General features: G+C 46.6%; 1 protein-coding gene across 3 annotated transcripts in view; it reads left to right on the top strand.

The window, feature by feature from the left end:
- Positions 1-27,467, top strand: part of nfia (nuclear factor I/A) — a 225,766-nt gene that overhangs the window by 167,004 nt on the left and 31,295 nt on the right. For 2 of the 3 annotated variants that reach the window (XM_042334849.1, XM_042334848.1), the window contains exons 6-8: positions 5,795-5,922; positions 18,840-18,914; positions 21,264-21,392. In XM_042334849.1, coding sequence (XP_042190783.1) covers positions 5,795-5,922; positions 18,840-18,914; positions 21,264-21,392 — 332 coding nt within the window. The remainder of the gene's footprint in view (positions 1-5,794; positions 5,923-18,839; positions 18,915-21,263; positions 21,393-27,467) is intronic. The other variant, XM_042334850.1, reaches the window with a different exon arrangement.

The raw sequence follows: 27,467 nt of genomic DNA, 5'->3' as shown, positions 1-27,467 counted from the left end.
GAAGATCCCACCGCACTATTTGAGAATAGAAGGGAGTTTCTCTCACTTTCCCCGTCTCCTGGACAACAATCTCCCAAATAAGACTGGTTGCGCTCTCCAAGGCTGTTTGTGGGACACCGCTGTGCACAACTGGCTGCTGCATTTGCCGATAAATTGCCACGTCACTGCACTTTACCATATATATTGCGAAGCACCTTGAGATACCTCAACGGCGTGATAAGGTGCTATATGATAATGCAAGAATTATTATTAAACCCTGTGAAGTCCTCCCGATGTGAAAGGTGCTGCATCAAATGCGAGGATTATACAGAGATACTTAGGTGTAGATGCACCCCCCCCATTTACCCCCTCCCGCCTCCGAACTCGCACTCGTTTAGGTAAGGCCGTGTTCGATCAGTCGTGTGCTTCCAGGTTTTTCCTGATTGAATATTTCTCGATTTAGGCATAAATCAAATTGATTTTGTTGGCCGACGAAAAAGGAAGGGATAAAGGAAAAGGGGCATTGGCTTTAAAAGATCTGTGAATTACAATAAACTGGTGGAATAGGCTCGATGGGCCTTCACTTTGAAATAAAAGTGTAAGACCTGCCTTTGAGGTAATTGTGTTTTGACTAGAGTATTCTAAAGTACAGCACAATATGTACCTAATTAATACCACAAATGATTCTCATACCAGTTCACTGTTGAATAAGCTTTAGGGACTGGTATGAACTGTTAAATGCAGGGTTTTGGTTAATAACCCAGTAATTTATTTTATGCTCTCTGGTTTGTTTTGAATATTGCTTAACTTGACACACTGCACAGGGAATCCACAGATTCGGGTTCTCCTAACGAGCAATGCACAGTTGTGAGGATTTAGAAAATATGCTGGTTATACTGGAACGTCACGTGTCAGCTTGGCTCAGTCGTTAGCGCTCTCGCCCCTGAGTCAGAAGGTGGTGGGTCCATGCCCCACGTCGGAGACTTTGAGCTCACAGTCTAGGCTGACGCTCCACTGATGTACGCTGACGTACTTGGGGGAGCACTGCATTGTCGGTCGGGCCGTCCTTCAGGTGAGACGTTAAACCAAGTTCCCTTCTGTGTCCTATAAGGTGGATGTTAAAAACCCGTGGCACTACTCAAAAAGAGAAAGGTGTTCTGGTCAGCAATCTCCCATATTAAATTGTTCTCTCACTCCGTGGCTGATATGTGCAAAACGGCTGCCACGTTATCCGACAAAATACACAATCGCTACACTTTACACAAAAAAATTTCTGTGAAGCGATTTGAGGACTTTTCAACGACTTGATAGCCGCTATATCGAATGCAAGGATTATTAATATCTCTAATTACAGTATGTGCCTTGCCTTGGCACTGGGGCTTAAGCATTTACAGTATTTACAGCTCTGTAATGGTGTACAATATATAAGGTCCTCCCCACCACCACCCCACCAACCCCCACCACCTCCCTCCACACGCACACCCCTCCCACAGCCAGAACAGAACAAAAATCAAAGTTAGATTGACCCCACGCCATCAACGGAACAGTTTTAATATTTACTCGTTCTCTTTTTTTATGAGGCCTTCAAAGAGGTGCCTTCACATCTAATGTTATTAAAAGCGAGCGAGTGAGCGAGCGCGGGCTTAGCTGGCAGCCAGGAGAGAACTGGGACTGTGGCTGTGGAACAGGCTGTTCTAAGCAATAAATATGGGAAAATGCCAAGCCGGTAATTACATTACGTCACTCCATTTGAGAAAGCTGCATAGAGCACCCATTGTAAAACTGAAACGTGTCTGAGGGAGAGCAGCGGCTGGTATTTTCACAATGTGCCCTCAACGAAAGCCCAGCGGGCAAGGCTGATGGCAGTGGGAGCGGTTGAGACCAGGGGACCTTACGTCACTTTTTGTGCTCTTCTTATCCGATGAGGGCTGAAGGTTTTCCGGGGCTTGGGAGCTATCGCGGTCTTTTTGCAAACCGTCAGTCTGGCTCAGTTGGTCATAGGAAGATAGATGGGAAAATTGGAACAGGAGGAGGCCATTCAGCCCTTTGAGCCTGTTCCACCATTCTATAAAATCAGGGCTGATCTGTGCCTCAACTCCAATTACCCGCCCTTGCCCCATATCCCTTGATACCTTGACCTACCAGATATCTATGTGTGCTCTCGCATGCTCTCGCCTCTGAGTCAAGAGGTAGTGGGTTCGAGCCCTCCCCCACCCACCCCCCACTTGAATAGGGACTTGTTCATGGTCAAGCTGATGCTCGAATCCAGTATTTGAGGGGAGGCGGGGTGGGGGCTGTGAGCAGCAGGGCTAGGTTTTTTGAGGTGCCGTCCTTCGGATGAGACGTTAAACCGAGGTCCCGTCTGTGCCTGTTCAGGTGGACGTTAAAGATCCCGCGGTGCTCTTCGAAAAGAGAAGCAACTTTCTCCTGGTGTCCTGGCCAACAATCCTCCAGGTAAAATTGGTGGTTCGCTTCAATGGGGACTCTTGTTTGTGGGGACTTTGCTCTATGCAAAATTGATTTTGCTGTGTTTGCTGACAAATATACAGTCACTACACTTGACAGCAATTATTACCCATAAAGCACCTTGAGGCGTTCAGTGTTAATAGGCGCTGTGTTGGGTGCTAAAGTTATTGCGTCTCCAAGAAAGTGTAGCTCCCAATCAGTTAGCACTAGTCCCAAGGTCACAAATGGTAAAATACTGCAGTTGCTGGAAATCTGAAACAGAAACAGAAGTCGCTGGGAACACTCAGCAGGTCAGGCAGCATCTGTGGAGAGAAGAAAGTGGGTTAACGTTTCAGGTCGATGACCTTTTGTTTTTGACGAAAGGTAATCGACCGGAAACGTTAACCCACTTTCCTCTCTCCATAGATGCTGCCTGACCTGCTGAGCATCTTTGACGAAATGTTACAAGATCCCAAGATAGTTTGAACGAGGAAGCCCTTTGTCCCATTTTATCTCATCCCTTGGGACCGCCCACCCGACCATCCTGCTATCACGGCATTGAGTTGCGGGGTTAGTGAAGGGAAGGGTTAGCGAAGCAGATTCCCTAATTCTGATCACTCACCAAAGAACCTGCCCTCCTCTTCCCTCCCCTATCCTCTCGCGGATTCTTGTCCTCACACCTCCTCAAGGTCAACTTCCCACCCTCCCACTGCTGTGTTCAGTATCTCAATATCTCTGTCTGGCTTCAGTCCAGAACTCACTGAGTGCGGTGGCGTCCAGTTTCCAACCCTTGCTCACCTCCCTCCTTCATTCGAGTCGTTTTGTTTTGGTACAGTCCGGTTTCCTCTCCCACTCCCTCATGTATAGCATGTGTCTGCCTATAGTGCGGACGTCCCATGGAACGCTAGACCAGAAGCGCAGGTCACATCCTGCATTGGCAGACCAGTTTCAAGTGTGCAGGAAGTGACACAAGTGCCAATCCGGAAGCACTGCCCGGCAGCGCATCGCCTTGTTATAATCCTGGATCAGAGATCAAGGACACAAATCACTTTGTATTTGGGGGGGGAGTGGGTATGTGTGTCGATGGGGAGGGTATATAGAATGATTGCCAGTTAGTTGCTCTTTCCATGTAAGTTCCTGGAGGGTGGATAGATAGCGTGTGACACAATCGATACCAATGGGTACGTTCAGAAAGGAAAATGGAGCCCGGCGCAAATTAAACACAGGGATATAGGCCAAGAGCCAAGAGAGAGAGAGACGGTTTATGCTCTGAGCCAGTGTTCAGGGATAGAAACAGCGGGGTTAAGTGGATGAGTCCAATCCCTGTTTCTTCATCTATTAATGTTTTTATTGGGAGGGGGAGGGGGAGAAAATGGGAAGAAAAAAAATTGTCACATCATTTTTGTGTGAAGAATGGACTGTCTTGAAGCCAACAGGAGAGGAGAGGAGAGAGAGGAGGGCTGTGGATGACAGTGAGCTAGCATGAATTATTCGGGTTATTTTTAATGAATGTATTGGAATGAAATTGATGCTAAGCTGTTTGCGAGGTGGCAGTAATTCTGTTTCCCAGTTGCTGAGTCGGCCCCTTTGGTGATTTCATTAGACGTTCAACTCTCTAGCTCGATTTGAGAAGAAATCCCTTCTCCATGTGCAGCCAATGTTGAAATCACCCTCTTCATTAATCCCACGCCCCCCACTCTTTTTTTGGTCAGCTGGGGGTCTGACACATATGGAAACTCATCTCCACGCTGGATACTCAGTATCCAGAGTAAGATTATACAACCTATACATGGAAATTCCCCTGTGTGCTTACCTAATGCTGGAGATTATTAGGTGTAGACCCACAATAGCCAAAGCTTGGGGACTGCAGAGTGTCTGTTGGGGTAACTGTTGGTGTATAACCAGCTAAAAGCATACAGCTTGCCATTAAGAGCACTATTTGGCAACCTTCCCGCTGCTTGTCCAGCTAACACAACTTTACCTATTAGGGCACGGTCTTTGCTGGGATAAGAGGAGGCCAGTGGAAAGAATCCCAGTTCCCAGTGAGTTCCAGTGAGTTTGGAAAAGGTAGTCCAAGTTCACAGGGATCATTCACAAGATCCAACTGATGTGAAACTCCACCACCTTGCATCCTCATCCACAACAAATCCCTAAATCTCACCTCCACCCCTCGTATATTTACCTCTTGAGTGGTTTGAGTGTTTTTTGATTGTTGTTGGTGTTGCTCTAATGCAAATGTAGGGCTATTTATTTGATTCTGAATGCGCTATTAATGAATCATGCCAACGTCACATTTTTCAACCCCAAAATAGTGCCAGTGCTGTGCTAGTTATTATTCTGTTTCTCATAAGGATAGCATGTCGCTCAAATATGTGAATTACGCTGAGTTAGAAGAGGCAACTCAACAGGCACACTCCCAGTGTTTGTCTCTCAATAACTCACAACAACAAATTTCATATGTATAGTGTCTTTCATGTCAGGAGGACGTCCCAAACGGTTTAGGTGTTGGAGGAGCCTTGGTCCAGGAGTGTTCTGTAATCTCTGCTCCTGTTTCTGGTCCAGTTGTCAGGCTTCTGTTACTTGACTGGAGGGAAAGTTTACTTTTAATCCAGAAGTTACAAACTTTGTACAGTGAGGAATTCCTGGTCAGAGAATCGTCAAAGGCCATTATTTGCCCATTGCCTATCCTGGCTATCATAAAAGGCTGTCCACTTCCTTCCCTTCCCCTGTGGTTTACCCCCACCCCTAGATATAAAATATAAAATATAAAATATAAAAATACCTTTTATATTTTTCTTTTTCAGGTATTTGTGCAGTTCCTTTTTAAAAAAAATTATATATTTCTGCTCCAACCCCATTTTTTGCAACCATGCCCTAATAACTCTTACGTGTTTGTATCTGTGTGGCCGTCTTTCTTTCTCTCTGCGTTTCTATCTGAATGTTTGTGTTGCATGTGTCGCGCTTTCTACTATCTTTATGTATGTTTGTGTCTCTCTCTATTTGCCTCTCTCTCTATGTGTTTGTGTGTGTGTGAGTGAACGTGTGTGCACACAGCACTCTATACCTACCTTTCTATCTCTGTGTCTCTCTATCTCTTGTTCTGTGTAGTAGTGTATGGTGTGTGCCTATCCATATGGCATCTGATCTCTCCACTTCACACTGATCAAATACAATCTCTATGTACCACTTCAGATTTTATCAGCATTGGCCCTCATGTTATTATAGTACACTTGGCTTACATGTCTCACAAGGATAGTGTTGCATTACGATCAGAACAAATGGCGAGGGACTGGATGTGTCCCTGACAGGATCTGGTGCTCAAAGGATAAACATGACTGAACCTCTTTGATGCCTTTCTCTCCCCTCACAGTTCTACAAAACGCCACAAATCTATGGAAGATGAAATGGACAGCCCTGGAGAAGAGCCTTTTTATACCAACCAAGGCCGATCCCCAGGGAGTGGAAGCCAGTCTAGCGGTTGGCACGAGGTGGAACCAGGTAAGCAGCTTTCAGACCAGTCAATTCCAGCTGCTTTGTTGGGAAATAGAATGGAAGTTAAATGGTTGAGTTGGGTAGAGGTGAACTGGATGGAGTTGATTTGAGTTAGGTTGAGTCAAATTGGTTTGAGTTGTGTTCAATTGAGTTGTATTGAGTTGAAGATGGATTGAGTTGAGTTGGGTGGTTTGAACTGAGTTGGTTTAAATTGGGTTGCATGGGGTTTGAGTTGATAAGTTGTATTATGTTGGGTTGAGTTTGATATTGGGTTTGATTACGTTGAATTTAGTTGGATTGAGTTCTGCTGGGTTGGGTTGAATTGGATTGAGTTTTGGGATGCATTCGGTTGAGTGGTGTTGTGTTGTATTAAGTTGCATTGTGTTGGAGTGGATTTAGTTGGGCTGCATTGAGTTGGGTTGAGTCGAGTTGACTGTATTGGATGGCTTGTGTTCAATTGGACTGAATTGAGTCGGGTTACATTTGGTTTGCTTTGGTTGAGTTGAGTTGGTGAAGGGAATGTTCTGTACAAGTTATGAAAAAAACAGAGACCTTAACTCCTGTTTCAAACACTGTACAAAAATAGTAATTTAACTGAAATGTTGCGAGGTACATTCTTATTGGAGCCTTAAATAACATTCAGGGCTTCCGTCTAAATTAACTAAATCTCCGTCTATAGAAATTGCTGGTGATTCAGAGTCCACATTCATGTTTCATTATGAAAATTATTTCATATTGTTTTCCCATTTTGAGTTATGGCCACTTATCCAGTCACTGTGAGCTTATTCCCAGTGATCAAACATTGGGGTCTAATTTGCAGTATTTCTTAATGGGATTCCTTGATAAGATATCTCATCAGGAACTCTTTTTCTGAGGTAAAGTCAGCAAACTAATGATGTAATTTGGATTTCTTATCAAAGGATCCTGTTTAGAAATACCGCAAATTAGATGCTGTATCGCGGAAAATGCTTCAAATTGTTCAACAGCCAAATAAAGGTAAATGATATTACTGGATTACATAATTATGGCAAGAACTGAGATTTCAACGCAGATGGGTCGTATTTTGTTGAAGTTACTTCTTGCAATGCAGATCATTTCTTTCTTAGGCATGAAACTCTACTTTTGAGATCTTCATGCTTTTCAATGCACAAGCGATTGAGAGAAAATGTACATCAATATTGCCACCACTATCCTATGAGTGATTGAGAAGCTGCTGTCACTGCCAAAGCCACAGAAAACTGTTCGTTCAAGTGGATGAGTCAACCGTAGTCTTGGGGACAAGTTGGCTTTGTGGGAGTTCGGAGTTTATGAAAAAAATATAATAATAAATTGGTCACTCAATCCACGACTGTTTGTGGGACGCTGCTGTGTGCAATTGGCTGCCGTGTTTCGCCCACACAATATACAGTCAATTCTCTTCACACAATATTCTGCGAAGTGCTTTGAGACATCTCGAAGACATGATAAGCCACTGTATCAAATGCAAGGATTATTATTAATATTATGACAGAAAGTAGCAGCAAAATGCTTATTCTTGTGAGCTTTGCGCATCAGTGGTTTTCTACATGATGGTTTACAAGATATTGAGGCTGTTATTTATCGTCCACACAGTGAGTTCCCTATCTCAGCGAGGCCGTTTGAGTCAGGAGCTGAATAAAGCTGGGAGTGGAGCAACTGTAGCATTAGAGATATTCTTATAAACGGCTCTAGCCCAGCGTTACCACAACACTCAGATTCTGGTCATCTTGCTCTCTTTAGCCATGGAATTTGATATTGGCTCCGATACAGGAGGAAAGGGAAATCTACACGAGCCAAATGGGAGGAAGGGCTAAATTCCAACCGTGGTGCAAATATGGTTCTTGTTAATATAAGGTTGTGAGCAATCCCCATAAATGTTCTCGCACACTGTCAAACACCCGAAAGTTTTATGGATTATTTGATGTCGCAGAAAGGAGGAACGCTAAAGAGAAAGAAAGAGCAACGAAAACATAACCACATTTACACGTTGGTTGTGCGACACCGAGAATATAATATATATAATAAAATAATAAATATATTAATATAATGTGATAGGTATATTAATGGAGGATATAGTTATGTCACTCGATGTTAACGGTTAAGTTAATAGTTACTCAATATAATCTGTTGTGGAAACAAGTGAGAAGTGGCATTAAGAAAGGAGACTTTGTATTTAAATCGCTATTAAAGCCCCCTCTCTTAGTTTTCTGCTTGTAAGGAGACAATAACAATAACAACAAATTACATTTGTTTAGCGTCTTTCACTTCAGGAGGCAGGGATTTGGACCTGAGCTGGGGTTTGGGATCAGGGAGGGTGGAGGGGCAGGGAAGGTGAGGGTAGGAGGATGGCCGAAGGCGCAGTTGAAGAGGAGTTTCATGAGACTGGCTTTGAAGGAGGCAACGGAGGGAGCGAGGCAGAGACCGTGGGTTAGAATTCCAGAGGTTGGGGGCAGAAAGGCTGAAGCTGATTGTGGGTCTGGCGGGGGATATGGAGCAGGCTGATGTCCACTGAGCAGAGGGAGGGAGGGGAACCCCACAAGTACTCAGGGACCCGCGCAGTGTCAGCAGTTCCCTTGTTCCCAGCTCTGCGTTTGGCACCTGGACCATAATGTGCAAAGCAGCGGGGTCCCTGAGCTGTGGCCGGGCATTGCGACTCGTGCGCAAGGCTCTGCAGCCGCTTTCCGTCACCCCTGGGGTTGTCTGATGGATGGTGCTAGCGGGATATCCCATCTGGTGAGCGTAGTGAGTGGCTGTCTGGAGGACACAGGAGAGAGGGACAGGAGAGAGAGCCCTTCCGCACAGTTACAACAAGAAGCAGCGTTCCGGCGATCTCGCTGAGTTCCAGCAAACCAGGGGCTGTCGCACACCAACTGCACTGTAACCTTAGCTGCCTGTAAGTGCACTTAGTGCAATACCCAGGCTACCCTCAGCAGCCACCAGAGTGGTGCTTTATGTCATCCCTTGATACTCACTCACAGCCTTGCTTTCCAAAGGGAAATCTGAAAACAGCGGTGATGAAAAATATTATTACAAAGAGGAAGGTTTGCCATGAGGAGTGAAATGATACGTTTTTCTCTTCCTCCTCCTCTCCCCCCCCCCCCTTCCTGCACATACTGTTTGCAGTACTCTAGGTGCGTCCTGACGAGAGCATTATACGACAACAGCAGCAATTTACATTTGTAAAGGGCCTTTCATGTCAGGAGGATGTCCCAAGGCGCTGGACAGTCAGGGATTTGGACCCTGGCTGTCCTGACCCTTGGGATCAGGAGGGGTGGAGGGGAGAAAGAAGGGTTGGGGTAGGAGGGTGGCTGAAGGCGCAGTCGAAGTGAAGGGTCTTGACGTGGGAGGGAGTAAGATGAAGGGACTGGGGGATGGAGTTCCTAAGATTTGGAGCAGAGAGGCTGAAGGCCTGACCGCTGATGGTGGGGCAGACTGAGTGGGGGGACGTGGAGGCTGGAGGCTGCTGAGCGGAGGGAATGGACAGGTTGATATGGTGTTAGTAGGTTACAGAGGTAGGAAGGAGCAAGGGCATGGAGGGCTTTGAAAGCGAAGCATGTCTAAGGATGATGTCTCAATCACTGTGTTTACAGTACTGAAGCTGGTGGAGAGTTGCCTAGTTAGCAAGGGAACGGTTAGGTTCTGTGCGCATTAATCTATCTATTGACATTAAACCAGAATAATGCATGCTAATAGGCATCCTTTAATAATTGATGTCATGTTTAGCTGCAGTTTCATAGACTGGCACAGTTCGTGATAGCATATCGTATGGTACCAGTTACACGGTGCTACGTCTTACAGGAGCTCAGACTGGGCTTATCAAATTATCCTCCTTCCTGGCTCTGTATCACAATTAATATTTATACAAAAAGGAAATAACTTGAAGTCGAATACTCTGGAACCTTTCATCAAATTCGGGGCTTTGGACTCACATATTTCAACCTGACGCTGCAGTGCAGTACTGGGGGAGCGAGCACTGCTTTGTTGGCGGTGCCGTCCTTCGGATGAGACGTTAAGAGAGGTCCCATCATTGTCCTGTTCAGTTGGGCCTTAAAGATCCCGCTGCACTATTTGAAAAGAGAAGGGCGTTTCTCCTGGTGTCCTCCTGACGTGAAGGACACTATACATAGGATCAAGGGTAGGCCATTCAACCTCTGAATCCTGTTCCACCATTCTATTAGATCACGGCTGATCTGTAACTTAACTCCAATACCAAATGGAAAGGATTATTATTATTAATTTGTCAAATTCTGGATATCGGTATTCTGGACAAGCTGACCCAATGACCTGAGCTGTAAGCTCTGCCCAATTGCTCAGGACAACACAAGCCGTTGGGGTCCTTCCTGCTGTCATGTGCTAGTGTACGTCTTCCAAGCTAGTGAGGTCTGTTGGATCGTTACAAGAACCTACTTGTTGTGAGCCAGGATGATAATACAATTACAACAAAATATGAATCCCTTGTCCTCGCATAGAGAAAAATTCAATAACATACTTTCTTTTATAAAGAAATATTTGCTCCAGGGTACCCCACCCTAGATTATGTAAGAAAATGTGTTTGTGGAACACCATACACCGAGAGCATTTTCAACGTTTTTCGACACTTTCTGAAGCCCAACTTTCAAGCAAAACTGCTTTGTTTTCTTGTTTCCCCCAAAAACTGAGGAAACTGGTCTGGGGTCTAACTTATGGCCTTTCGTAAGGAATTCCTTAGTGAGAAATCCCTGTTAGGATTCCCGTTGTCCCCACAATGGAGCTCCATTTCTGAAGTAGGTAGCGACAAAGCTGAGTTGACACAGAGTCAGTGTGAGCTGCTTCCTGGAAGGAAGTCGTCATTAACACAACTTGGGTTCTCTATTACCAAACGATCGTTTCAAAACAAACTCCTGTACATGGGATAGCTTTGTTTTGCGGTCTGGCTCAGTCGGTAGCGCTCTGGTCTCAGAGGGATTTGGGTTCAAGCCCCACGTTGGGGACTTTGAGCTTACAGTCTGGACTGACGCTCCAGTGTGGTGCTGGGGGAGATCCGCATTGTTGGAGGTCTCTCGTCCTTTGGAAGAGTCGTTAAAACCTGTATCAGCCCAGGTTGCAGTTAAGGGCAGCGACTCTGCGTTTTGTAAGTGAATGTGAAGTGCCCCACAAACTGAACGATCGATTTCATCTGGGTGAATTATTGGCCAACACATTCCTGCTCTGAACTTTTCTCATGACATCTTTCCTCATTTTACCCTGAGCAGGCGAGATGTTCCATTTCTTCCCCCCCTCCACCCCCCCGATCAATCGTTACCAGGGATTTCATGTCTCTTCCTGAGCTATATGATGCTTTTAATGGTACAGTATTAGCATTCAGCGTATGTTTACTTAAAAATTCCCCATTACCCCCCCAAAAAAACACGCACACACGCAAATACCCTCCTTTGGGGGATAAAAATGTGTTCAATGCAAAATCTCACACACACACACACACACATACACACTGCAGGGCTGTGAGCTGGATCTCCAGGGAGAGTATTGCAGTCAGAGCAATCAGACTAGTGCACTACTCAGCCCACGCTATACTCCTGGTATTAAGTAAACATTCCCTGCCCTCTGATGACCTGTGGTTGAGGCTACATTTGTTAGACTCGGGGGGTGGGGCTCAGCTGAAAATTGGACGTTTAGGTCATTTAAACATTATGAAATTTGAAATAGGGAAAGGCTGGCCCTGCTACCCCCACCCTCCCTACCCTCCACCCCTCCTGATCCCAACGCCCAGTTCAGGTCCAAATCTCTGACTGTCCAGTGCCTTGGGACATCCTCCTGACGTGAAAGACGCTGTGTAAATGTCATTTGTTGTTGTTGTTGACCAGCCCGCTCTGGCCTGGCCACTCCTTGCCCCACGTGTCACAACCTTCCCTAATCGCACCTCTCCTGCCAAGTCCCTCCATACTTTTGCTCTCTAATCTCTTTCTCTCTCTCTCTCTCTCTCTCTCTTTGTTCCTTCAACCAGTCTCTCATCTCTGACATTCTAGGCATTCCCGGGTCTTATCACTCTCTGCGAGGAGAAATTCTTCCTGGTCTCCGTCCTATGTTGTTGTTGTTGTTGAATCAACGAGGCTAATTATAATGAAAGCTGCTTAAAGCCAAGCTGGCCAACAATTCCCCCCAAAAATCGGTCGCTCAACTCCACGGCTGTTTGCGGGACGCTGCCGGGCGCAAATTGGCTCTACGTGCGCCCACAAAATTACACAGTCACTACACTTGACGGCAATGCTCTGTGAAATGCTTTGAATCATTTAGACCTTCTAAGTCTCTGCATCAACTGTGAGGATTATTATTATAACACTCAGTAGCTTATCATGTTCCTTTTTAATGATCCAACGGAGATGGGTGATGGAGAGCAAGTCCATCGTGTCAGCCTCTCGCATATCTGGGTTCACACAGAATTCACCGGCTACAGATAGATCAACCTGGGGAGGGTGTGGGGTGTGGGTTGGGGGGGGTGGATTCTGTTTACTGCCTGTCCGTGCGTTGGCCGCTATCCGCGCACTCGCTCACTCATTCGCTCGCTCACACACTGCAGTCCGGAAGCGCCCAAGCTCTGACTGCCCAGCGGTTGTGCTGCTTGAGAACAGCAGGTCCTGGTTATTTTCAGAGAAAGCCTCCGGGGAGCTTTCTTGTATACATTACCAGCCTCAGTGAGTCATCCACTCACTCACTCACTCACTCACTCGGCAATAAAACAGTGAAAGGAGCCTTTGCATCATCCGCACTACTGAGAATTAACACAGGGCGACTGGCAAGTAATGTCACACCAAGGTCAGTGTCAGGGCGTCAAACTTCTCTCGTCCTCTTCCCCCCCCCAACCCCTCCCCCCGCCCAACCCCGAAGATGATCTTTCTATCGCCAATAATCTCTGCATTTGATACAGCGTCCATAAGGCCCATAGTTTTTCATGGGCAGTTACTGACAATTCTAGTGACTGGGGGTTGTGTGCGTGTGTATGTGGGGGAAGGGGGAGGAGGCGGGGGTTACAGATGATTTTCGCAATGCAAATGTGAAATGATTCATGGGGAGGTGGAGGGGGGATAGAATTGTCGGCCACGGCGGTGAGGGAAATTCCCTTCTCATTTCCAATATTGATGTGGGATCTGTGATATTCAATGAACAGCTCACAGTCGGGATGCAAGTTGTTGTGCCTTGGGTCTGCGTTCAATGCCCATCACAAGTTGGGTTAAAGGCTTCACAGATGGGATAAGGTGTGTCAGGTCTATGGGGGAGGTGGTGTTCTCACCTTCCCTAATCCCTCTCTCCCGCTCGCTCCTTGTAGTCACTATAGCATCGACCTAATTCTCTTTTAAAACAGTTCATGAAAGGGATTCATTTCCTACCCTTCGCCTCTCAGCCAGGATTCCTTTCAACCCCGTCCTTTCCCCCTCTTTAGAGACCACTTAAACTCCATGACTGGCGAGTGCTCTGACCAAGGATGTAATGAAATAATAATCCTCGCATTCGATATGGAGCCTTTCTCATCAGGAGGACGTCTAAAAAGTGCCTCACAGGATTCACATGAAAGTGCAGTGACTGTGTGTTTTGCAGGCAAACGTGGCAGTCAATTTGCACGCGGCAGATAGCTACAAAGTGAACGATTGATTTTATCTGGGTGCAGGGTTGGGGGGGAGTGGTGGGTGGGTGGGAGGGGGGATTGTTGGCTGGGACACTGTGAGACAATAAGAACTGTCTTCAGCCTCGAGTGCTGTAAAACGCTACAATTCCATCTCATGTACCAGTGAGTGAGCGTGTAAAACGATGCGCGTTTAATTGAAAATGAGAAAGATTATCAATCGTGGGAGAAATCAAACTAAAAATACTCCCGCAGGGCTGACAAGTGAGCCGGGCTGAATGACAGGTGGAGGACAGGTTGATTTGCTTGTCGAAGTGGAAGACGTAGTAGGAAAAATAAAACCCAACGCTGTACAGTAATAAGGTTTGGGGAGAAAATGCTGACTCGGCTCCACTTTGATTCCAGCCGACAGAACCGTTGCAGGGATTCATCATTCAGCCGCACAACTCAGCCCATTGAGGGAGAGGTGCGTTCTCTAATGGCATTGCTTCTCAGTCAGGGAGCAAAGCAGCTCCACTTAAGTGATATTTATCATCTGCGGCACTCCCCCTCCCTCCCATAGACCTGATATACCTCATCCCATCTGTGAAGCCTTTAACCCAACTTGTGATGGCCATTGATCACTGACCCAAGTCACAGCAACTTGCATTTACACAGTGTGTGCCCTTTACAACAACAACAAATGACATTTCCTATGCGCTTTTCACGTCAGGAAGACGTCCCAAGGCGCTGGACAGTCAGGGATCCACACCCGAGTTGGTGGTTGGGATCAGGAGGTGCGTGGGAGGGGCAGGGGAGGGTAGGGAGGGAAGGGGTAGGAGATTGACCGAAGGCAAGGTCGCAGAGGGCAAACCTCTTAGAGAGCTGTACAGTGGTCTGGTTGGAGTTGGAGAGGGGGGAAGGGGAGGCGGAGGTGACCGTAGACGTTGGCTGAGACATAGTTTACCTCCGTATCTCAGGCTGATTTAGTTTCAAGCGTCTTTCCTCCTGCTAGAAGCGATTTGAAATTTGCTTTCAGATACGAGTAGGAAACAATTATATTTCCCCCTCTTTCAGGCCATAATAATAATAATAATAATTTGATATTTGATATTGCATTTAATCCATGTTCTCCAGGGCCTTTCTATTTGCAAACATTGCCCTGGTGTAAGTGGAGCTTAGGCAGGTTTGACTTCTCCCAGGGAGCTGCATTGAGAACGAGTAAAACCCAGTTCACTTTGGAATCATGGCCATGAACAATGCAAGGACACAAGGATTATTATTGTTATTATTAACAAGACTTTGACCACTTTTGTGTCTGCCTGGCCAGGACAGTCGGACCCACTCCCTTCTGTTTTCATAAATCCCCACAGGATCTTTAACGTCTGCCTAAACAACAACAACAGAATTACATTTGTATAGGGCCTTTCACATCGGGAGGACAGCCCAAGGAGCTGGACAGTCAGTGTTTCGGCCCCGGATTGGGGTTAGGGTTGAGGGCAGGGGGGGAAGCAGGGAGATCGAAGGCACAGTTGAAGAGGAGGGTCTTGAGATGGGTCTTGACGGAGGCAAGGGTGGGAGGGGGCGGGGCGGAGGGACTACAGGATGGAGTTCCAGAGGGTGGGGGCAGAGTGGCTGAAGGCCCGCCCACCAATGGTGGTGTGTGCGACCTGTGGATGTGAAGCAGGCTGGAGTCCGCTGAGCGGAGGGAGCAGGCAGGATGGTAGAGGGTTAGGAGGTCGCAGAGGTAGAGGGCAGCGAGGCCATGGAGATCTTTGAAGGTGAGGACCAGGATCTTGAACTGTATCCTCTGTGCGATGGGAAGTCAGTGGAGTTGGGCAAGGATGGGGGTGATAGGATCACGGAGCCTGGTGCGGGAGAGGACACGGGCTGCAGAGTTCTAGATGTGAGACAGTGGCGGAGCCGGGCGATGTTGCGGAGGTGGAGGAAGGCAGAGGGACATGGCACAGATGTGGGATAGAAAGGATAGTTGAGGGTCAAACAAGATCCCTGGCTTAACAAGGTGGAGTGTGCAACCATGTCAGAGCCTGATGTGAGGAGGCGCTGATGGGAGCCAATCAGGAACCTCGGTCTTGTTGACGTTCAACTGAAGAAAGTTCGCTCTCATCCAGGACTTGATGTTTGACAGACATTCTGTCAGGACAGCAGTGGTCCTGGACTCAACGGTGGAGGCAGAGAGATAGAGTTGGGTGTCATCCACATATATGTAGAAGTTGACCCTATGTCTGCGGATGATGCCACCCAGAGGGAGCATATAGATATTTAAGAGGAGGTGACCAAGGACAGAGCCCTGAGGAACACCACACAAGAAGGTGCGGGGGCTAGAGGAGAAACAGTTTGTGGAGATGAAGTGGAGGCGGTGTGAGAGTTACAATCTGAACCATTCAAGGACAGAACCATGAAGGTTGAGTTGAGAGGAGAGGGGGTGAATGAGGATAGAGCGGTCAACGATGTTGAAGGCAGCAGAGTGGGACAGGAATAGACGGAGACCTCTGTTTAATATCTCATCTGATGGATGACACCTGCGACATGCAGCGCTCTCCCAGCACTGCGCTGGAGCGGACAGTGAGCTGAAACCCCAGGACAACAACGAGTCTTCCTCCTGCACGAAAATAAAATAAAAAAAGTCATCTCAGATATCAAGGCAGCGGAGTTACTTTGTGATTTTGTTTTGGTTTTCTAAACAGAAAAGCAATCTTGCTGTCTGAGCAGAAAAGCTGGCAAACACGGACCATCAATTGCTTTGCAAGGAGCCTGTCAGAACTCCCTCCCCACCCCCTTATTCATTTTGCCCAGATCAATAGATAAGTAGGCACCCAATTCAGCTACTGTGGTGATGCAAGATCTCACTGTTATCTACATGTGTGATACCCACAGCCACATCATCGGTGGCTGAGCTTTCAGTCACTGCACCCCTAACACACCACTACACCTCCGCTTAATGCCACCTGCGACAATGCAGCACTCCTCCAGCACTGCCCTGAGCGTAGACCCAGACACTGAGCTAAAACCCCAGACCCAACAGCAAAACTTTCTCCTGCACAAAAAGAAAATGAATGTCCTCAATCCCTTCGCAATGAGATGTTTTGACCACGTAATAAGGAACTCCCTCGTGGGACTGTTGAGACAAAAAGCATCAATGTATCGAAGACAGTTTGATGCCTACATCTCAGTGCTTCACAGAAATTATTTAAACTGTAGTGACTGTGCATTTGTGGGTGAATGAGGCAGACAGTTTGCACACATCAATAAGCCACAAACAGCCATGAAGTGAACGACTGATTTTATCTGGGGGGTTGTCGGAGAAGGGAATAGCTGGGAAAAGGAGGGGTGAAGGCTGACGTAGAGTATAAACACTAGTTGGTCGAAAGCCTGTATCCATGCTCTTTATACCTCCATGTATTGTTCATTGCCCTGTCCATCTGGTCCTCAGGCCTGTGAACCAAATGGTTCTGATATCTGTCCCTCTTGTTATGTACAAAAGAGATCAGAGCTCTTTCTCTTTGAGAAAGATTGCACAATCTGAGAAGGATATTGATTGATCTGGAGCTTTAATGGGAGAGGTGGAAACCCACACCTTGTCTCCTTCCCCCCCATCTCCTTCCCACACCCCACCCCCCACTCTCCTTCCCCCATTCTCCCAATCCAATTTGGCTGGTTCCTGAATCACCCAGCAGATTTCTGTCCCTCAGTACTGACCTTCACAATCTGCTGGTTAACTAAAGAGCTCCAATGTAGACTTTAAACTCCAACAATGTACCTCGTTAATAGATTCCATGTGTGCTATTTATGTGCTTGTGCATTGTCTAAAGAACATTCCCATAAATCTTATTGCTGCCTCATGTAAATCGTGTGTTAAGTTTTGCTGCCACGTGGTGTAAACAGACAGCGTTTCCAGTGTATTTGGCAGTAAGGGGCAAGGGAGGAGAGATCTAAAATAGGTGTGAGTTCATCTCTGATTTTGAATAATACAAAAAAATGTTTGCCTTTGTTATTTTAACTGTGAGTGAAATGTTGGCTTTTATCTCAGGGTTGAAGGAAATTAGGCTTGGTTCTCCAACTGCTTACAGTTTGTAAGTGTAATTAAGTGAAGTGTAACTATTTTACAGAGTGTTGTGTTGACGGTAATGTTAAAGCAATGTCTCGATTGTGTGTTCCATTCCAAAGTGTCTTGTTAGGGTCTTACATAAGTTTGCAACCAGGAAGTCTTGAGACACCATTGTGATTCATAAGAGATTCCCTCCCCAGCCCTTTGCCAGAAAATTACATTGTGTATGTTTGTAACATCACAGCAACAAGAGGTAACTCTTAAGGTCACAAGATCATGGATTAAGAAGGTCCCTCTGGCCCAACTGATCTCATCCCCCAATCCAGTCTCACGACCCACCTTCCCATCCTTCCCATCACAGCATCGAGCTGTTTCTTAAGTGAGTTCTAGCATCCTAGTCTTAACTATCCATTCCTGATAAGGTTAGGAGGACAAGTACACAGAGAGAGGGGAAAAAACCTTCACTGTAGCCAACATTGCCTTTTGAATATTTATCACCAGCTTGTCTTTCTGAAAGTAAAGCCTATCAAGACTTTACTTTCTTTGATAGTTTTGGCCACAATTATTTTCTTATCTCACCGTGCCTCCACCCACCCCCTCCTTTCCTTCTCTCCTTAAACTATTCGGTTCCTTTTTAGCCTTCTGCTGGGTAACTCAAGTGACCATTAACTCATCTGCTCATGTAAGGTCCTGAGTGTTGGGGAAGTAGTGAATGGGATGGTCAGGCCACTACAGCCAAGCTTGACCCTGTCTTCATTCCTCCCCCACCGTACCCTCCCGCCCAGCTCCTTGTCCCCGCTTCCCCCACCGCCCGTCCATTTATGGGGGAGGTGGGTGATGGGTGGCAATCAAGAAGGGCTCACTGCCTCATAGTCTCTCCCCAATTCCAGGGTTGTGGGTGGCATGAAGGACAACACCCCCAATGGCTAGGAGGTCAAATGATCGGACGTCCAATACTAGGGCCTTTCACCATCTGTACGGTTCAAACACTTGACCCAAGTGATCCGTTGGTTTTCATTTGACAAAACCAAGATGGCTGCCGGTCGAGCGCATGTCAAAATGCCACATAAAGCGTCAAACTCCATCTGTTGATGATTTTCCTTCACTCAGTTACGATCGTAGAGATAAATATGTTCAGGTGAACTGAAACAGAACTAAAAAAAATAGAAATTAAGACCGGGGGTAAAAAAAAAGAGAAAAAACAAACAACAATAAAAAGTGCTCCCGTCCTCTGTGCTGCCTGTGTTCTTTTCTTTCCAGATGTGAAAATGTGTTCCTTTAGTGATCTCACACACTCCAGAATCACCCACCTGAAGTCGGCAGATTTGCATTCAAGTAATTAACTCTTTCTTCCCGTTATTTAATTATGTTGTCCAAAAATGCAATTTTTTTTCTTGCTTTCTCTCTCTCTCGGACCAAAATTCTTCCGTGTTAGTTTTTTTTTAAGGAGGAATTCTTTTTTAAAAAATGTTTTACGGTCAGCCGTGTGTCTGATCACTCGGAAACCCACCACCGTCTTCGAGAGTATCTGAATCCGTCTAAGAGATCCAGATATGTACACCAACTACACATGGAAATTTCCCCGTGTCTGGAATAGCATTGAAATGGAATGTCCACACTCTCTCTTTCTCTCTCCCTATTCCAGCCACCCCACTTCCCCCCCATCCATCCCTGCCGCCCCCAGAGGGAGGAAGGGAGGGACAACACCCCGCTTAATTCCGGGGAATTTTAACCATAGGTAGACCAGAGACAAGGAAGGGGGAGGGGGTTGGGCAGAAACCTCGGAGTGAAAGACAGACGGAGGAGACAGGAGGAGACAGGGTCCCAAGCAATGGGTTTGGTCCTTTGAAGCTTAGATCCTTGTTCGATGGGGTTTGCTCATGAAACACTGATTGCAAAAGAAATGGAGGCTGATGCAGAGGAGCTGGCGCAAGTCTCAAAACAGCACCTGCCTCGGGAGGGGGGTGGGGGTTAAAGGACAGCCCTTACAGCCTTAACACTTGGGAGGAAGGCAGCTGACATGTGGAGGACACCCATAAAGGAATTCCGTGGCGCTCCCCGGGGGGATATCTGCTTTCACTGGTGAGTTGTGAGGAATCTCGGTCCTGCGTTTGTGGGTGAGGGGAAGGGATTCAGGAAATCCCCATTAGGAATCACTGTGTAGCTGGAGACTCCCCACAGCCCCCCCATGCACCCCCACCCCCGTCCCACCTTGGCCCGACTGTGGGACCCAGTCACACACCACACACTGGACTTGGGGAACTTTGGAGTCCGGTGCCTGACTGTGTGTGTGTGGGTGTGTGTGTGTGTGACTCGGGGATACCCGGCGATGTCACCATCAGCAATGGAAGGAGGATTGAAGAGACACGGATGCACAACCGTGAAGAACGGTGCCTTGTGTGCATTGCGTGCGCGTGTGAGGTGCGTGCGGGCGTGTCTGACGCGAAAGACATGCCGTGGCTAACTGCATCGCCTACCACTGGGTAACCGAGTTTGCCAAGCACAACAACAACAACTTGCATTGATACACCGCCCTTCACGTGGGGTATTATCTCGGCGCGCTTAACAGGCACGGGGGTTGGACGCTGAGCAAGGGATGAAGAAGGGAGGGGGGAAGTTGGCCACAGGAGCGTTCAAAGAGGTAGGTTTGGAGGTGGGATCTAATGACAGAAAGAGAGGGCGGGTGAGATAGAAAGGGTGAGAGAGGCGGGGAGATCCAGAATTTATGGGTGGCAACTGAAGACTCGATGGTAGTGCGGAGAGAACAGGGCACAAGCAGCAGCCCATTACCTTAGCTCTACACGTCGTAGAGATGTAATGAGCCCATCGAGGCCCTTTGTGTTAAAATGAGATGCGCTGTGGTACCCAATGACCCTGGCTTCCTCGGTAATGCATTTTTGTGGAGGCGATGGTGGGCGGGAGGGGAGATGGGAGCTGGTGGGGGTGGGTGACCTCAGAGAAACACACTGGGATCATCGACCAATCGATGATGTTGAACGGTGCGTTCGTGTGAGTTCTGGAAGTTTGACACTCCTGGCATTTTCACCACACCACCCTCCCTCTCTCTCTTTCTCTCTCTCTCTCATTCCCACCCCCCTCTCCCACTCCCCACTCTCCAATCCACCCCCACTCCAAGCAAATCCCAACGCCTCCTCCATAGTCCCCGACACAGGCCGAGGGCAGGCAGGACAGCACCGGTTTATAAATGTAGGCCATCCTTCAGCTCATTTTCTTGCATGTGTGCTCTCTTTCCCTCTATTATTAACCTACAAGGAATGTTGTTCGGAGTTGCTAAGTAAACATGCTGAGCTGCTATTAAAAAAAAACGTGAATGATGCAGAAACGCTTTTTTTTGCACTGCCTAACTCTCTCTCTCTCTCTTTCTCTCTCTCTGCAGTCTCCTCTTTCCCACTTTGTCCTCTCGACCTGCCTCCTTCCCCCCACCCTCTCCAAAACAAAATACCCACCTCTTCACGCTGCTTTTTGTACCCCTCTCCTCTCTTCCCCCCCGCCTTCTCTCCTTTTCCCCTTCTCCCTCCATCCATCATCCCTCCCTCCCTCCCCCTCCATCCCCTCATCCCCCCCAACCCAACCCAAAGCCTTTCCCTTCCTTCCACATTTCACAGGCTGTTATTTCATGACCTCGCATTATTAAAATTGCACCTTATCGATCATTCTTGCCAGGAATGCCATCGCCTACTACATTAAAGAAGTCAGAGAAGTCTGGTTTCAGCAGCCCCACGCCATCGCTGAGCTCTTCCCCTCGAACAGCTTTTACACATCACCATCGTCCAGTGATTACAACACCCAGAGGTGAGGCACGGCCACCATAGCCTACTACCCCACACCTACCCACCCAACCCCTCCGCAACACTCCCGCTCCCTTCTGGAGCTCATGGCTCCTATCTCCAGGTCCTAGGCCAGGTAGCTTACCGTTAGCTAGTGTCAAGAGATATTCTGCTGGTAACAAGCAGGAACGGAATTCCTATATGGCGCCATCACGTGGGCTGTCAATCCATCACCGTGCTGTTCTCGTTTATTATATGTAATATATCTTATATTGCATACAACGTATTATATAATATATCCACTGATATGTTGTTATAATATGTTATATTATGTATTATATACACTGTATGCAATATATATCTTGCATGATATATTATATGCAATACACCTGACATAATATAGACAATAATATATTTTATATGATATATTGTCATTATCTATATTAGTATATGCATTCCTTATAATACATCTCATGCAGTGTATTATATACGGCACATCTTATACACTATATATGCTACAGTATGTTATTATATGTCCTGTATGATACATTATTATATATTGTGTATGTTATATAACAGACACTAGTATATCATTATTATATAATATACATCATAAGTAGAATCTCACAGAAAAGCCTAATCAGTCGATTGCTGCCTTTTTTTCCACCTTATTTATTTTCAGAATAAAATAAATTCCGTTGACAGTGGGTCGGTTGTTTCTTTTCCTTTTATTTTCTGTCAGTTCAGTGTTTTTTCAGTTAAAATCGGCTATTTTTACCCTAAATCTATTTTTTTTAAAAACTTATCTCAATGACTTTATTATACATGTGGCTCTATTATAATTTGCAATGCTTGAATATTGTAATAATTAATGACACATGTCTGCAACAGATCATTCCCCCCCTCTCCCTCTCCCTCCCACCAACCACATATCTAATCTCCTTTCCATTTCGTTACTAAAATTAAGGAATTAGAAAATTGCCTAAGATTAAGTGACTGTCTGCTGAATACTTTTGAGCTCTTGACATTATGAAACGTCCAATTATCTTTATATGTCCAACTTCGCCGATTAATAATGAATAAATGCGCATTTTCCCCGCATTGCAATTTTTTTTGCTCAGACAGTTTAAATGTAAAAGTAGGGACGTGAAGCACATTTTTGCTATAGATGGGGGTCTGTGTATGTTAAAAAATAACTTGGGTTCTTATAGGGTCTTGAACAGGTCTCAAACACTTCACAAGTAACTACCGTCAAGTGTAGTGACTGGGGATTTATTTTAGGGGGAAACCCGGTGCCCGTTTAGAGCTAGGGAGAAACACCCTTCTGTTTTCAGGGTGTGGGGAAAGGCCACAAGATCATTCACACATTGACCAGGACAGGCCCAAATGTGGGCGGAATGGGGGTGGAGGGGGGGGGCGACTTTGGTTTTAGGTGTCATCTCATCCATTGGGGATGACTCCTCTGACAAAGCAGGACCTTCCCCATCTCCCCCCCATCCCCAGCCACGGCTGGGTTGCTGTGGCTGTCTAGGCTGTGACCTGAACCAATAACCTTCCGACCCTGAGATAAGCAAGCTCCCAGCTGGGCCAAGCTGGAGCCCATGCAGGATGTGAGATGGAGGGGCGACAGAGGCTGGATAAGCTGCCCTTTGCTCCCTTTTGTTTTTTACAGGCGGACAAACTGGTTTCTGCCATCAGAGGGTGAGGGTGTACAGCGTTGCTCACGGCAGACTGGGTGACAGTGGCCTCTAGCTCACGCTGTCTGGCTTCTGCTGGCTTGCGTTTTGTGCTTATAATAGGACAAAGTCAGAAGGAGAAGTGGGCTAGTGTTAGCCCCTGGTCTCATCACGCGCTGAGACCACATAGAGAACTGGAGTTCAGTATCAATCTTTAGGATGTGTGTCCCAAAGCAGACAGAGAAGGAGAGAGAGAGACAGATAGAGAGAGAGATAGATACTTAGGAAACATGGATATTAAGAAATATAATAGTAATCCTTGCATTTGGTACAGCTCATTTCATGCCTCCAAATTTGAGGATGTCCCAAGGCTCTAAACAGCATTTTACTGTAAATTGGAGTGACTGTGTATTTTGTAGGCAAATATGGCAGCCAATTTACACCGCAGCAATGTCCCGAAAACAGCCATGAGGCAAATGACCAGGGCATTGTGAGCGAAAAACTTCTCTTCTCCAAATGTGCAGTGGGATCTTTAAAGTTCACCTAAACAGACACATATCGGATTTTGGTTTAAAGTCTAACCAAAGGATAGCACCTCTGACAATGCCCCGCCAACCCCAGCTCTGAGAACATCACCCCGGAGTGTGTGAGGTCGAAGGTCCTGACATGGAGGCTTGAACCCACCACCTTCTCAATGATCAGTACTCAGGCCTGGACTCAGAATAACAAATCGCTAATGACAAATTTAGTGCTTCACTGCTCAAAGGTACAGACTGGGGAGGGGAGGGGTAGTCCATGTGGAAACTGACTCATTCTATAACAAAATAATCTATATCGTAATTTACTACTCCCTGCTCGTCATTATTAATGGTCGTGAAAAACAATTAGGGAGAAATTCCACCTGGATTCAGATTTATTCTTATTTATGTTTTAGAGCGTCCAGAATTTGGCTCAATCTTAAACGCAGTCTGAATTTTCTTTTTCCTTTCCCCCACCCCCCCCCTCAACGTCCCGCCATTTGTTAAGTTTGGTTCAGGAACATACATGGGGAAAAAACAACTATTGAGTTGAGATAGAATTCAACTAATTGGTCAAGTATTCTGTCGGCTCTGAAAAGTGCCACATGAACAGAGTCAATGTTCAACCTTCTCCCCACATCAGGGTCACCAGACTGCGCTCATCTTCAGAGTGTTATCAGGACTTCAGACAGGAAGAGGTTTCGAAGGGTTTTGTTTTCGGGGGGGCGGGGGGGGAGGATGTTGGTGAAAATTCACTGGTAGTTTGTGGTAGGCAAAAAGAGTGAAACTTTATAGCCAATGCTGCAGCAAATTTCTTAAGACGTTTGGCAACCTCAGAGAAGGATTTCAGAGAAGCGAATGTCTCACAGTAAAATAGTTGTCACGTGACCCGGCTGGTTTGGTTGCGGAACGACCATTTTGAATGCGGCTAACAGCCATCAGGTCAAGCGCTAATTAATCTATTTACCAATTAATGACTCCGGGTTTGAATGTCAATCTCCCAATTCTCTTCCCACCGCCCCACCCCCAGTTTGCAAGGAAATGCGGTCTCCACTGTCGGGGGGAGTTTAGAAGTTAGAGACCATCAAAAAGATGGGTTACAATAATAGCCTTCAGGGAATTTTATTATTATTAATTAATTGATAATAATAATCCTTGCATTTGATGCAGCTCCTTATCACGTTAGTGAGGCATCTCAAAGCACAGCACGGGATTTCACAGGAAAGTGTAGTGACTGTGCACTAGCAACCAAATTTGACGCCCGGTGAATTCTGTTCAAAATCTGGATCATGTAAGCTTCCTGAATTACTTTGGACACTCCTCGCCTTCCATATTCCAAACCTGGGAGACAGACATACAGAAACAGAACAGTCAAAATATCCTGGACAAACCTTTTTTTTCCCCATTCAAATTAACTGCCAGGTTCACATACACAAATGCACACTCACTTCAGTTCACAGTAAAAATCCTGTGAAGTGCTTCTACACATAGAATATTACAAAAGGACCCATTTTTTACAGGCACGATGGGCCATTCAACCCATCGTGCCTGTGCAGGCTCTTTGAAAGAACTACTCAAATAGTCCCACTCTCCCTCTCTGACCCCATATCCTTGCATCTCACTGATGTGAAAAGTCACTGTTTCAAAAGCATGAGATATTAATAGTATAACACAGTAGACTTCTGTTAACTCGACCCTGGCTTAACTCATTGCCACTTAAGACATTCATACTGTGAATATCCCAGCCACATTTATATATGTATTTATTCACGTGCGTAACTCGCCACTATGGATATCTCGTCACTGAGCCCTTTTCCCTGGGAGTGATGAGTTATAAGGAGTTTATATATAAGAGATACAAACTTAGGAGTCTGCAGTGAGGGGAAAAAATAGAGAGATTTTTTTGCATGCATTTAGACATCAAAGTACATAAATGCACTTAGCCCATGTAAAATAAAGAAATCTCTTTATATGCGCAGTCATTAGTCATACCCTATCAATCAATTAGTTCTGCCAGAATTGTAACAAATGACAGTTCTTAAGTACTTTGTAAGCATTTCAATCTGTAGCTGAACAGCTTTCTCTCTCTCTCCCCCTTCTCCCCCTCCCCAACACAATCTCCTACTCACTCCGGGCTCTTCTGCGTTCCTGAATTATCAATATTTAAAAATCAATATGTGACTGTAGCTACGCAGGGGGAAAAAATTGGGGGGTTGGGGGGGAGCAGATAGATTTGTTCCTCACCACCACCCGCCACTTCCCCCCACTCCACTCCCCCTCCACTCCCCGCCGCTCCCCAACACTCCCATCCCCCACTCCTCTCCCCCACTCTCCTACAATCTCCGCACCACTACTCCTACCCTCCTACCCATCACCTTCTTCTCTGCGGTGTGACTTTTTATTGGTACCAATGGGGCGAAAGTGTCTTTATTGTCTTAGAGTTGCACAGTGAAGGGTCCGACACAAAACCGTGGGGTGGTGCGGGGAGGCAGGGGGATGGTGGTGGAGGGGGGGAGGTGACCACAGGCGCCGAGGCAAGAGGTTGAGGCTGAGGGATAAAGGCAAGGAGTTCCGGAGTTTAGGAGCATATGTCTTCTGAACCCCCCATCTGTATAACCATGTCCTCAGCTAAGATCAGCTAACCTAGTACACATGGTGAGGGGAGAGGGTATGAGGGGTGGGTACTTGGTAGATGGCTAGAGTATAAGTCCAGTGTAGTACACGGGTCTGACTCCCTTGTGTGCAATTCTGCTGACAGGACTACATTAAGGACATAAATGATAGATAAGTAGCAATGCTTGCATTTGACATAGTGCCTTTCATATTGTCTCGAAGCGTGTACTTGTGTGAGAACGCAGCAGGCAATTTTGCACACAGAGACGTCCCCCAAACAGCTATGCAGTGAATGATCATTTTTTTTATTTGGAACTCGTTGGCCAGGACACCGGGAGAAACTCCCCTTTCTTGTCAAACAGCGCCGCAGGATTTTTTCTAACGGATAGGCAGACGAGACCTCAGTTTAAAGTCACATCAATAAAAGGACAGCACTCCCCTTCCCCAGTTCTGTTTGGGAGTGTCAGACTGGACTCTGAGATCAAAGTCCCAACGGAGGGAGTTTGAACCCTTCTGACTCCGAGGTACAGGCTGAGCCGGGCTGACACAGCTGGCATGTTGGCGTTGAAGAGGGTACAGCAGTGGGCCACTAAACCGCACAACTGCAACTGGGCATCCGAGTTGTGAGGGCCGAAAATACTCACTGGGGAAAAGGCATCTCAAGAAAAATATTATTGAAGGTTCCTAAGGGTGTGAAGATCTTCCTTTTTGATCAGGCTTAGTAGCGTCACCTTCCCCTCCCTCTCTCCCCTTGGCTCGGGGTCAGACTCCGCCACTGTCAAGCACTCCGAGACACTAACCCACATGGAGGGCATTGTGAAAATGCAAGTTCTTGTTGTGTAGACACTTCACTATCTGTTTGATATGGTTCAGAAAATCTACAAACAACTTGCCTTTATGTTGCGCCCTTCATGTATAGTGTAATGTCCCGGAACACTTTAAAGGAGGGGTTGGACACCATGCAAGGGCGGTGGGGGCAGTGGGGCACAGTTTGGAGTGGTGGGGTTTCAGGAGGGGGAACTTAAAGACAGGAGAGGGAATGTGGACTGAGAGCTCAGCCCCCTCCACCGCAAAACCCCCATCTCCTTTGCTATTGTTCCCAGAACTCAATGCTTTGGATGCTATGGAAAGTATCATCTTGATCACTTTCACAAGGGGAGGCGATACTACCACTTTCTTCCAATATCACCACCCCCCCACCCCCCACCACACTCAACACCCATCCCCCTCACACCCCCTAATCTTTGGCTCCAGCTTTTCATAAAATTACACAGATACAGTGTGGTATTGTGC

This window comes from Callorhinchus milii, unplaced genomic scaffold, assembly GCF_018977255.1.
Source record: "Callorhinchus milii isolate IMCB2004 unplaced genomic scaffold, IMCB_Cmil_1.0 Scaffold5, whole genome shotgun sequence".
NCBI lineage: Eukaryota > Metazoa > Chordata > Chondrichthyes > Chimaeriformes > Callorhinchidae > Callorhinchus > Callorhinchus milii.
The sequence above is the reverse complement of the archived record's forward strand: the minus strand, read 5'-3'. Positions and strand labels throughout refer to the sequence as shown.